Raw genomic sequence first — 13,356 nt, 5'->3', positions numbered from 1 at the left:
GATGACATAGACCTGTGCACCCTCTGTATTTTTCCATAATTAGTACAGGAAAAAATATCAAATACGGAAATATGACATAAATGCTAAATCCAATTTCGTGAGAGGTAAAATGCAGAAAATTTGTATTTGGCAAGTGCGAAAAAAGAAAGGAAATAAGTATGAAAGTAAAGCAATAGCAACCCGCCATAGTTATGCATCCTTGTTTGTACCCCCCTACCGATTTCAATCATGGAAACCTTTAATGTGATAAAAAGTGCAAGGAACTTAGTCAAATTATTCATTCATTTACATTTTTTAACCTGACTGTGAGTAGAGTGTCCCAAACATCGTCATCATCTGCACGTTTCACGCTTAATGGAAGTTTTCAGTATAATAGAAGGACATGCTTGAGATTCATTTCCAGTTCCGGGACAAGTCCATTTCTAGCAGAGGGGTGTGTGCATGACTACCAGTGTACATACATGTCTGCTTCCGATATTTACAATGTCGAATCAAGCAAAGGAAAATAATGACATCAACAAATTTGCCTTTCATGTGGATTTAACAAGTGGTTTAATTTCTATGTTCTTGTGTGCAAAGGGATATAATTCCAAACTCTCAACGTAATGGTAATTTACGGAATTATCTGGAAGTTACCGAATAGGATCAACTATGTCATTATGCTGTCTGATAGAAATAAACTAGCCCATAGTGTATGCAATATGGCACTGTGTTAGTATGGAAATTCCATTAGGCATGAAAGGTGCAGGGGATGCCTGAATTAGTGCCATTCTGGTCATAGTCAGGTTAGAAATTATAAATCAATGATTCAGTTGACTTAGTTCTGTGCACTTTTTATCACATTAAACATTTTCGTTATTGAAAACGGTAGGGAGGTACAAACAAATGGGGATGTATTGTCATAGCTTTCAGCCTCTGTATTAAGTAGAAGGATCGTGTGCAAAATGCACTGCAATGGTGCATGTGTAGAGTAAACAGCATAATGGCTGAGTCAGGTTCAGGAAATGTATTTGAAATGGTATCTATGAGGAAGAGAGTGACTGAAGAAGAATTAACTTAATCAAAGACACGAAGCAATAAGTACAGCAGTTTCTCACATCATACAGCCAGACTTGGCCCTTCATTTCTGCCAGCAGAAAGAGCGATAGTTATGCCTTCTGCAAACTGTGTCAAACTGATATATCAGTTAGGAGTGGTGGCTGGAATGACATATCTCGCCACATAAAATCGGAGAAGCATAAAGTGATCAACTATTAACCATTCCCCACAGTAATGCCCACTGTGAGAGAATCTTCTCCACACTGTGCAAGAACAGAACAAAGCAGAGGTCATCAGTGGGAGACGACACCCTAGAAGCATTGTTGCTTACTAAATCAAAACCTGGTCATCCATTTGAATCCCAATGCCAGTACTCAGCTGAACAACTACAGAAGTTGAAAAGCGCCTACTATGAAATGAATAAGACAAGTCAATGATCCTCATTCCAGCATACATGTAGCACTGCTTTGCTGTAACCTTCAGCATCTAAGCTCAACACTGATGATCATTAATAAATTATTTTTAACTGTTATAAGTTTCAAATATTGTAAATATGAAATATTTTGCATAATTTTTGCAGTATGGATCATTGTTTGTATTGTCAGTTTGGTTACAAGATGTAATAAAGATGCATCGATAATGTTGTGCATTACTATTGGTGTGCACTTGTGAAGAGTACTGAAAGGTGACATGAAATACTGAAAATATCCCTGAAAATACTGAAAAGCATTATAAGGGGTGCACAGCTCTGATGACAATAAAATGGTACCTAGTTTAATATTATTTTCAGGGTTCTCCTTAGATCTAAAAACTGAAAATTTAGTTGACCCTTGACTTAAGAATCTCGAGAATCAGAATGAAAATCTCATGAGTCAAAACTGAAATCTCATGAGTCAATTCTTTGGGACTGCCATGAGCTCATTGCTGTGATTCCTCATTATTGGTGGAAACCAATTCTTCTCTCATGCTGAATAATGCGAATCACTTGTACAGTATTTTGTAAGAAGTATACAATCAGATTTTCATAAAATTGTTTCTCTTTCTATCTATGTGTTATTTTATGTACATTTGGTATAGGAAACAACGGATTATTTTATATTTTATTACATTTTCAACTCATCAGCATATTTTGTTATCAAATGCTCAAATCATTTTATATGCAAAAATATACCCACACAACTATGAAGGTTTTATATTATTCAGATATCAAGGATGGACATCACATAATTGTCGTGTAATTATTCACTCTTGTTTTAACTTGTTACAAACTTGGCAACAATCCTTTCTGCGTCAAATTCTTCTACTGCACGGAAGGTGCTTGCTTTAAAAAAGTTGTCGCCCAAAAAAATTGCCAACCATAATATTTTGTTACCAATTTTCCAAAAACGTTGCCATTTTCATAATAGAGTACTATCTGTTTGTCTCGACATCCTTGGGGCCTATGTAATATTGTCGAGATAAGCAGACATTCATAAAAACGCAACAAAAATCACCAGATGGTATGTTTTGTAGCCAATAATGACAAAAATCACCATTTGCGACATTGGTGAAGCCCAGCGCGATCACTACTACTGATGGAATTTCTTCACATATCCTGACGAGTTTTGACAACTTGACCATGCCTTTGTCTTCAGACGATTCTAGCTAGAAAAGCCATGCTTGTAAGAGGGACTGTCAGGGTATACATGGCCAGCACACAATAATCTGGAAACGCGTTACTTTATTGGTCAACTAGCTCATGACACATATATTTCATTGGTTTTCCATGGAAGTTCTTGAGCACTACCTTAAACTGAAGAAAGTCCTGTTTCATTATGTCATTGTCAACAAGACTGCCATGGTCTCCTTTAGGTCTAAACCTTTCAAAGATAATATCCAAGTCCTGATGACTGTGAGATGATATACCAGGTGAGAATGTTGGTCTGGGATTAAGGATTCGGATCACTTTTTGAAGCTTATCCATGATGATTCCTCAAATCAGTTTTCAATGTTCTCCTTAAGATTGTTTATATTGTTTGCAGCATTCTGAAATAGTATTCTTTTCTGCTTAGTGTCCACCATTTTTCTTTCCTTTTTACTGGTTCTCTACAAGCAAATCATACACATATTCGGTATCTCTTCACTATTGTTAATTTTCAGCTGCTCCAGTGTCTAAACAGTACTTCAGTACTAAAAAGATCTGATAGCTTGATGCCTGGGGCCACTCTAATTTCAGATCAGGTCTTGTTGTTGTTGTAGGGTTTAATGCCATTTTTCAGCACACGATAGGCTATACATGGTGGCCAGTATTAATGGGGTTGGAAGAACCCGGAAAGAACCACCGACCCATGAGAAACTGCTGGCAAGCTTTCTCACATACCCACATCGGCTGAATCCGAGACTCGAACCCACGCAGACAGAGGTGAGATGGCAGTGATCCATAATGAAGAGTGCTTTAGACCCAGATCAGGTCTATTCTGTAATCTAAAAGAAGTGCCCATCATGCTTTAAAAAAAAAATAATCAAATTTGTCAGAGAAAACTTTGATTTTGCTGATGAAGTGCGGAAATGTATTTTCAATATGTTGATATACCTGCCATAACACAGTGCAGTCAGATTAAAATCAGATTGTCACTATCCTACATGAAATGGAGATCTGATTTTAATCAAATTGTAACTTGGCATGCCATGTAAAAACATGATTTTGTACACCCAAACCCCTGACACCGTCATGTTTCAAGAAAACAGTTTTCACTAATGTTCTTAAATAGAAGAAGAAAAAACCCCACTATCAGCACGTGCTCATTACATGGAGCATATATAAACAGTAAACAGTCATGAATAGAACTGATGTAAAACTATCCTTTTGGCAGTTTAAACAGCAGTAATTAAAAAGAAAAGAGGTCAGGTATAAACCATCATTTCATATATTACTTAATTGGCTGACAAGATCTAGTGAGATTTGTTTGAAAACTGCAGTGGGTGAGCCTGTTCTGCTAATTTGCATAGTTATGCTCAGGATGTGAAACAACCCAGTAGGTAAATCAAAGAAATGCAGATGCGTGTAGGAGAACAAAAGTTATTATGTATCAATGCTTTGAATGAAAATGTTGAAGCCAGATTTTACTGCATAAATAAAATGTAAATCATAACCATTTCAGTTCTCAGAAAAGTGTTCAAGTGTGATTCATTTTTGAAGCCAATTTAGAAAGCAGTTAGCTATTAACTGGTTGACTGTGGTTTTACTTTGTGAAACACGCCAGCAAATAAAAGAAAAAATATAAGGTTGGGGAGAGGCAATTAATTCTTGCACATGCTGCAAAACATATCGACATAAGACATGATTTTCCTCTGTTTTAAAGCAGAATCCACTTTTCTTCTGACTTGAATCAGATTTTTCTTGATATAGTCTGTTTTTATATCATGTCTGATCCATTTTTTTTAAACAGTCTGTCTCATAGTCCGCAATGACCCTTGTAAATTATTCGTTCCATATATTAGTTAGCACATGACTCTTGTAAAGGGGGCCCTGAGTGGCTGAGTGGTCTAAAGCCCTCTCTGTTACAGATCACTGCTATCTCACCTCTGTCTGCGTGGGTTCGAGTCTCAGATTCGGCCAATTTGGGTATGTGAGAAAGCTTGCCATTAGCTTCTTGAAGGTCGGTAGTTCTTTCCGAGGATTTCTGGCTGCCATGTATAGCCTATCGTGTGCTGAAAAATGGCGTTAAACCCTACAACAACAACGACTCTTTTAAAGAGTATTCTGATTGGTCAAAGGTTTAAATTCATCCAATGAATGTTTGTGGGCATACCAATTTATTTTCTTGCCTTATTCCATGACAGAGATTAGATTTTATTTATTGGGGTTGGAATGTGCTTTATTGAAGATGGCGTTGCTTATATCACCATTGGAATGGCCTTTTATTGATTCATTGTGTCTGTATATTATTTTCAGATGGTCATTCAATCTAGATCTATCTATGTATGTGATATTTTTATCATATATTCTGCTTTCAATAGTTTTCAGAGAGTACGGTTTCTAACTTTTGATCCCCAGTTCCGTGCAAATTGTTTTTTTAAAATATGATTATTGACCATATTGGCCATAAAATAAAAATGTACAACTTATGACTGTGCAGGAATTTAAAAAAAAAAATTAAAGCTTTTATTATTACTCTTTTATAGCTGACGATTGGTCTAAAAAAAAATTTTTAAAAATGGAAACGCATGGCAATGGAAAGAAGAAGCATGCTTGCAAAACATGGCATCCAGAGTTGTTGAGAGACCATGACATGAAAAGTTTAGATAAAGGTTAGAAAATATATGGGAATGGCTGGAGCTAAAAGTTGATGGAAATGTTGGTCAGTATTTTAAGAAAACTGAATGCTAGAGGATTGGTATTTTGTGACCTCTGCAATAAAGATCTCAATTACGGTAATCACGAATGGAAGAGTTTGGAACAGCACCTACAGAAGAAGCTGCATATGGAAAAATTGAAGCTCAGAAGGCATCTGGAAAATTTACTATAAGAAGAACGATTTCTTGCGTGAGAGAACAAATGTAGCCCTCTGTCAGAATATGCACACTGCATGATGCCAATGCAAGCACCAGCTTGAAAGGAAAAAGGCTCTCATTGAGAAGGAGAAGAACCAATTGCATATTGAACCAAAAAAGTCAGTGGTGACGAAGAGGAAGGCTAAAGAAATCTTTGCCAAAGCTGCAAAAAGAGTTCTACTGGCATATCAACAGGTTGTGTCCATTGGAGAAAAAGACAAGTGAATGTATGGGATTATTTGTATATAGTTGATGTACTTGCGTGTTTATTTTATAGATTTGTTATGAAAAGAGAGAAGTATCATATATTTGCTGCAGAAATTATTGTGACTTAATTACGATGTGAACACTGTCATGCACATGAAATAACTTCTGCATCAATAGTATTGGAGAACTAATTCATGGGACTATAAATATTGTGATATTATTGAAGTCAAGTTGAACATTTTTGCTAAGTTTATTAGTTTTTCAAATGATTATTTCGGTTTATTTTATGATCATAAGTTGCACCAGGAGTAGTTTATTATGAGTGTAAAATGCATTTTGGACCCTCTGATCGGGGGCACTGCTCCTCGAGACCTCATTGGGGGAAAACTACAAAAAAACCCTTAAAATTTTGTCAGCTTTTTTTTTATAGAAGACCAAAATCATGTCTTTGACATATGTCATTTAGTTCTGGCCATGATTGGCTCATAAAAGCCAGCTGAGAAGTTTGAACTCCAGGACAATCTAGCCTCTTTTAAGTTTAATGATGAACGGTAGTAACACCTGCATTGCCTTCAGATCCCTTATTGAATTTATATTTAAATTGCAACATTGTGTGACAAATAATATTAGAAAGGGGAAATCTTGGCATATGGCAGTTTGAGTCCAGGCTTGTGGAATTTCAGTTAGGGCTTGTGATTTTTTTTAAAGTCACCAGCCCTGGGCCTGTATCTAAATAATTTTTTCATTGAGCACTGTACTTCTAATCATGACAAATCACAATCTTCAGCACGTCTATCAAAAATGTTGTGTGCAAAAAAAAGGAAGACATGTTCAGAGGTTCCGGTTTTGAAACATTTACAGTACACATTCGTCTCCTTGTGGATATCATGTCTGGTGTCACATCAGTGCCAACAAAATCATTGTGACTGATGTCTTTTAAAATGGAGTCTTGTATGTTGTCTTCTATGAAACTCAACCTGGTGTCTTGGGTAACTGCACCAGAATACAATGTAGATTTGTTCTGTTAGGCGTAACAACCATTATTTTTATGAAACCATGAAAAACAATAAAGGTTGTGTCCACAACTTGGCTTTTCCTTCTGAAAAGTGGAGGTAGAGAATACCAAGTTGTACCAATTGTAGATTAGTAGCTGCGGTGACAGCATTGGCCAAGGTGTGTTTGGTGGCCCTATTTAAAACATGACCATTCTTGAGACTGACTCCCATGCATGTCCTGTAGTATTCAGAATTGGAGGTGATAGTCTATGTTCAGCCTGTTGGAAGACGAAGTGTAACTGAGCCTGTTGGAAGATGAAGTCCAACAGAGAGCCAATGACTACAGTATTGTGCACTAACTGCTGAGTGTCATCAAAGGCCTTCTGATCCATACTTATGGAGCATAGTTTGGACATCCGCAAAGCAGCAATATCGCAGTCAATTGCTGGGTTTTCCAATGAAAGGCTGGCACATGGCAACGGTTGAACTACTGATGGAAGTTAAAGGGGATTCGTTTTTGTAAGAAGAAAAGTCTGTTGATGCCAGGATCCTGCAATTGATGGCAAAGACGGTTCATAATGTGTGTAACCTTTCCTTCCAGTGGAAATAACATGAAATTAGGCTCCTCCTTCTTGTCATAAAATCAACAGATGCTGGAACTCTGGTCCAGTTAGTTGCTGGTGTGGGAGGACAGAACTCCTGGGGTAAAATGCAGAAAACTTCCTCAGTAGAGGCCCGAAAGGCTGAATCTTCATGTGACATCGTATAGTCAAGAACTGATGAAATCCCTTGAGAGCAAGCATTATCATCCTTAGTGAGGTCTGCCACTTAAGAAGCTTGTTGAACGCCCCAAATTTGAAACTGTGACATCAAGATGGTTACCAAGTAAAGAGTCTCTTCTCATGGCACATTGTGGAGGTATTTGTGAAGTGACGTCTGTTGAATTGTGAGGAACTAATCTTGGCATCATGCTTAAAGAGTGTCCCAAGGTGGCATATGGGTTTGACTGATCCTTGGACAAGTTGGCATAAGTCTGGTTAGACATACTGGGGGTCAGGCTGTTTTATGATTGAGTCTTTAATATTGGTTGCTTTGGTCTCTCATGATCCCTAAGGTATGGCCTAGGCTGGTTGCAATGGAAGTAAGCCAGCTGCATGGGAGGGTTATCATCTGTATCATAATTGTGGGAAGGGATTACGGGATGTTTGATCCACATAACCTGTACAAGTATTTGCTGTGCAAGAGAGAATGGATGGCTGTTTGTTTAACTCTTTCCATCATCATTCCAAAGTAGAAATTGAGTCAAAGCCTGAGAAGGCAATGCTGATAGGAGTTGCTAATAGTGCTGAGTCTGGTGGTGGTGACTTGGGTGCTGTGAAAGTCTCAGATCATGTCAATTTCTGGTGCTTCATGGCTGAAGGGTGAAGATCATCAAGGTGTATACTGCTGTCAAGCAGATGTCAATCAGTGTCTCCTAGTGTAACAGTAAATTTGTTATGGACAGTACACTCTTATTAAGAAACTAAGCTGGAGGTGAATAATCAGGGGTAATTAGATTGATGGTTCAACCAAAATCTACATGTGTCAAAAAGATGCACAGGTTGGAAATTCAGTGCATCGAAAACAGGTCATATTAAAATTCCATGGTGATGTGTCTACTGAAACCATGATATTCCTTGTTGTGTTTTACATCATTCATATTTAAACTTAGGTGGCCAAGAGATTTAACTCACATTGTAATATGTTCCTTACTTCCTGCTGTACAAATATATAATTAAACCCTTTTTCAAAATTCCCTTTTTTTATTTTTCTAGTTATTTTCGTTTTTAGCTTCTGCCAGTTGAAAAAGCAGCCAGAAAGCTCAGAAAAAAGGAAGAAGTAAACAGGTAAAGAGATACTTTTATCTGCCAATTTTAAAGCACTTTCAGGGATTACATAAGTTATATAAATTTATTCGGCATTGAAAATTCACTACACTTTGCAGCGCTCAACACAGAGAGTACAATAGTCACATTTGCAACTAAATTGTTAGCAGATGTCAACTGGTAACCTTAAGAATCATTATGTTGTAACTTGACAATGACATCTGTACCATCTACTATCAAGTAAATACCATGCTTTATGCTGAAAAAAGCAGTTTCACAGCCTAATTCCTTCTCAAGTTTGAGATTGCAAGTTTCTTCATTAACTCACCATCTTTACATATGATAAGTCTGGCTCACTGTTTATTACTTTCCAGTATAATACAGGACCTGTACAATAAGAATTCTGAAAAATGCAGCATGGAAACAAATCCAGACAAATTAATTGGCAATAAAACTGTTGTTAGCCAAACTATGATAAGTGCATATTTAGCTAAGTCTTTATTAATTTTAAACTGTCATCAGTAGAAAAAGAAGGTAAACCACTTTATCACTACATTTGAGGCCAGGCATTATGCATGGACTTAAAGAACTCCAGAGAGTGGATTTTAGTGACTCGCCTGGAGTCGAAAGGAAATGATGACTGCTGACAGATGTCATTCAGATGAAGATATATTATTTAAAAATAACATGATTTTTATAAAAATTATGAAAGTGGTGTCAATCTGACTTTGAACATAGCTGCAATGGTGGTCATCATAGGAAGCTTATTATTGATATTTCTCCCAAATTGATGGTCATATTTACATGGCATTTTAACCCAAAAGACATTCTTATGATATCTAGTTGGTTTTAATATGGAGATGGTGCTGATCTTAACATCCAGTGTGGCTGCCATATGGTTTTTTTTTTTAGACGCTCGGCAGTTAAAAAAAGAAATGGTTATATAGATAGATTTCTGTAAATTCTTTTGGGAAAGTTTCTGTTCCTTTGAAGGATTCTTGTTATGATTTCTCCTGAATAGATCAAAGGTTAGTAGCAAAAATAAATGTAATGCCATTTAATATATAGATGACACTTTTTATGCTTTTTCCTACTTGTATTAGTAATAATTATGCTTCTACCTCCCTCAGGGTTGGCATGTATGAGTATATGGCATGTTTCTGTATATGGTGTACTGCTTTGCAGCTAGTTATTGTGGCCAAGTGGATAAAGTGTGACACATGAACACACACACACACACACACACACACACACACAAGTTTGGAACAATTGTCTTTTTCCTCATTGATGCTATAATGTAGAGTAATAATTTTCTTTTCCAGATTTTAGTTTTTGTAGATTTATAATTGGTCATTGGATCTGTCTTACACTTCAGGTCATTGTCACAGTTCAATATATTAAGGTTTCTTTTGTTCTTGTTTATATCCTAAAAGCTGCTTGGTCAAATTTTAATATTTTAGTTTTTAAGATTCTTAAAAATGTCAACATGTTATTCAGTGAAAGAGTAAAATGTGGTTAGCATTAATTTATAAGCATTTTAGCATTACTTTTCACACTAACATTGGTGCAAAATTCTTCCAAGCATAATCAGAGTCACAAAAATCTTTCATGGTGGGAACATCTTTTGGGATCTTTATTCCATTGATAAATTGTAAAAGACTTCTGATATAAGATAATTCTACATCTGAATGATCGAGTTCTTTAGGTATCATTGTTAATATCAGATGGTCGAATTATATCTTTATAAGTAGTTTGGTGCAGGACCAGTGTCCATTTAAAACAACTAATCTTATTTTGACTCTGTTGTACCTCATTAACAAATAATCTTTACTTAGGTGATATGACTGATGCAAGAAATAGCAGACAATGAACAGCTAATGGCAAGAATTTGTTAACTGTTTTGATTAGATCACAAGTTTTTCTTTCTATGACTGATTTTTGTTTTGCAAAGTCAAACAATATAATACCATATGGGTATACAGTATGATCCAACAAAATGCTCATTCAGAATAATAAAAAACCACTTCATTTATCAATAGCACAATGCAAAGAAAACAAGCTTGTGGAAGAGCTGCAGTTGTGCTTTTAGGTTATCAGTTCACACACGAAATGAACACATCTGTAGAAAAGGAAACAAACTGTTTATGGTTTCTGTTTTGCTATGATATTAATTTGCACATAAGCATCTTTCTTCCTATGTGCCTGTAGTGAATTGTTAAGACCATCTGTGAAGGAAAAAAATGATAATTAATACAGAAATAGTACAGTTAAAATTAAAATTGATTTTAAATTATAATAATGCTCTTTCTCTTCCACACACATATGTATATGTGAATAACATACATTTAGGTAGTTCCCCTGCCCACAGATCTGTTATTAAGTGTATGGATGTATATTATTTTCCTCATATTAAATAGAAAATCAGTATGAAAATAATCTTATTTTAACTTTGTCATCATTTTTTTGTACATGCAACAACTGCAGGAACTAAACTTTCTCAGGTTTTAATTATCTCTGTAACACAATGATTGGATGTCAGAAGAAATTGTAAATTTTGTTGATAAGAATTCATGCATGGAACTTATGTGATTTTAAGTCAGGTTTGAATGTGATTTTGTTATAATTTTTTTTATACATTTCTTGTTTTTGTTAAGTTCACTGTAGGGAGTGGGAGATCACTGACTTTCATATGTTAGTTAAGAAAGAATATTTTGCAAACTGCAACATAAGGAAATTAATGCATCTGTACATTTCCAGTAACACAGTACTGAGAGAAAAATAAGATTTTCATTGCACAAAAATGTAGTATTATACAGTTCGATAACTCATGCCCTGATAAATCATGAACCCGCTTACAAGACAGGGTCGTGGATCCCCTTTTTTTGCGTGAAAAGTTTACCCTTACCTGTTGAACTTGAAGAAAAATTTACAACTGAAAGCTTGATGTATTGCTTATTTTGTCATCAAAAATGGTTGATATGACCTGGAAGATTGAATCAACACTAATGAAATTATCAACTTTTAACAAGCACAGTTTTAACAAAAATTCTTTCCATTTCTTGGTGCAGTGTAATTTTGGTCAGTGAAAATGTCACTAATGCCTACTTGAGGCAGCACTATAATAAATAAATGCCAATTAAATATGTGCTTTTTTAATCAAGTGAAATGCATGTTTTAGTTATAGTGTTTAGTTGGTTTAAGTGTAATGATCATAAATACAATGTGCCCTCTTGTATTCAAACATGAAATATGTCAATCTACTGTAACAGCTATGTCTGAGAGCGTTTCTATGAGAACCTAATTAATTGCTGACGTTATTTTGATACCTATTTTGCTTAAGTATTTTTTGTATTGTTGCACTGAATTAAAAGCTGACCTCCTTGTATTACCATGTTAATTAATCTTTTGTATCAAATAAATGGGGTGGATTAAATGAAAAATTAAAAGGCATGGAAATCTAACCTTTGTAAGAGCTAGTGGTCCTGGTCAAATGTTAGGTCATTTCATTTCAAGAAATCAAACACTTAAAAAAAATAATTTGTTTTTGGGTAAACGTAATATAATTAAACTACCTTAAATTAGTATAATCATTCACAAATGTGATCAAAGATAGCAAGATAGTCAAGCATAATGAATACTTGATGACATAAAATTCTATTTCACAGATACTTTTTATAAATGAGAAGCTAGTTTCAGAGTTTGTAGTTAATTTGTAATTATTAAATTGGCACTCAGACGAGAAGTTTCACTATTACTTGCAATGAAATCATTCCATCTATATTTTACTAATAAAACAAACCAAAAAAATTACTTTAGATGATGATGTCAGTTTCATGAACTACATCTTTTTTTTAAATAAAAGCAATCTTGTTTGATTGCATTTGAAACAACAGAAATCAGTGATGTAATAGACAATGTTTTCACATACACGTGACAGTTGTTGAAACCAGTTGAAGTAATGTTAGCAATATGTTTTGGCACCACTTTTTAAATTTTTAAATATATTTCCCCAATTTTGTGTACAAAACTGCAAATATTCAATAAATCCTTACAGGAAATTAGCTGAGGAGGAGCTAAAGACCAACATAGCAGAGTCAGAAACCTTCATCTTACCCAGTGGCCAGGAGATAGAGAAAGACAGTATCCTTGTTAATAATGAGATGTGAATGATAAGCTCATATATAAATAGTTTTTCCCCCAATTTTATTCCCAAAGAATCTTTTTTAGTTATAAGAATGATTTATGCCACAAAGTTTGTCTACAATGAAATATGTATAATTATTATATCATGATAGAGTATGTATAGTTAGAGGATCTCAAACAGGTAATGATTTAATATTGAATTTATGAAAGGAGATGAATAATGTCCAGCTTTTGCGAGCCATGGCAATCATTTCCCATTTGAGATTATTTTTATGACAGTTTTTATTCCAGTTGAAATTATATAGATAATTTAAACATTCACTCTAATTATATCAGATGTGTGTTTTCTTTACATATCTGTTGTTTTATTAAAACTTAAGGGAATCAGAATTTTCTGTAGCAGTACTACAGTCAACAAGTATCCATAGTCATGGCGTAAAATGTGATACAATATTGTCTGCAAAACTATCATAATTCTTATTTACTTATATATCATGTCATTCCTTAAAGTGAATTAACACATGCAGTATATATTCTTTAAAGCTGATATTAGCACTTTAATGTATTCCATGTAC

General features: G+C 35.0%; 1 protein-coding gene across 1 annotated transcript in view; it reads left to right on the top strand.

Annotated features, from left to right (window-relative positions):
- Positions 1-13,356, top strand: part of LOC149781403 (28S rRNA (cytosine-C(5))-methyltransferase-like) — a 122,676-nt gene that overhangs the window by 30,898 nt on the left and 78,422 nt on the right. The window contains exons 6-7 of the mRNA XM_089935500.1: positions 8,604-8,659; positions 12,693-12,778. Of these exons, the coding sequence (XP_089791626.1) occupies positions 8,604-8,659; positions 12,693-12,778 (142 nt within the window). The remainder of the gene's footprint in view (positions 1-8,603; positions 8,660-12,692; positions 12,779-13,356) is intronic.

Source organism: Sinohyriopsis cumingii, chromosome 15 (assembly GCF_028554795.1).
Source record: "Sinohyriopsis cumingii isolate HCF-2022 chromosome 15, ASM2855479v2, whole genome shotgun sequence".
Lineage (NCBI taxonomy): Eukaryota > Metazoa > Mollusca > Bivalvia > Unionida > Unionidae > Sinohyriopsis > Sinohyriopsis cumingii.
This window is presented reverse-complemented; position numbering and strand designations above follow the sequence as displayed.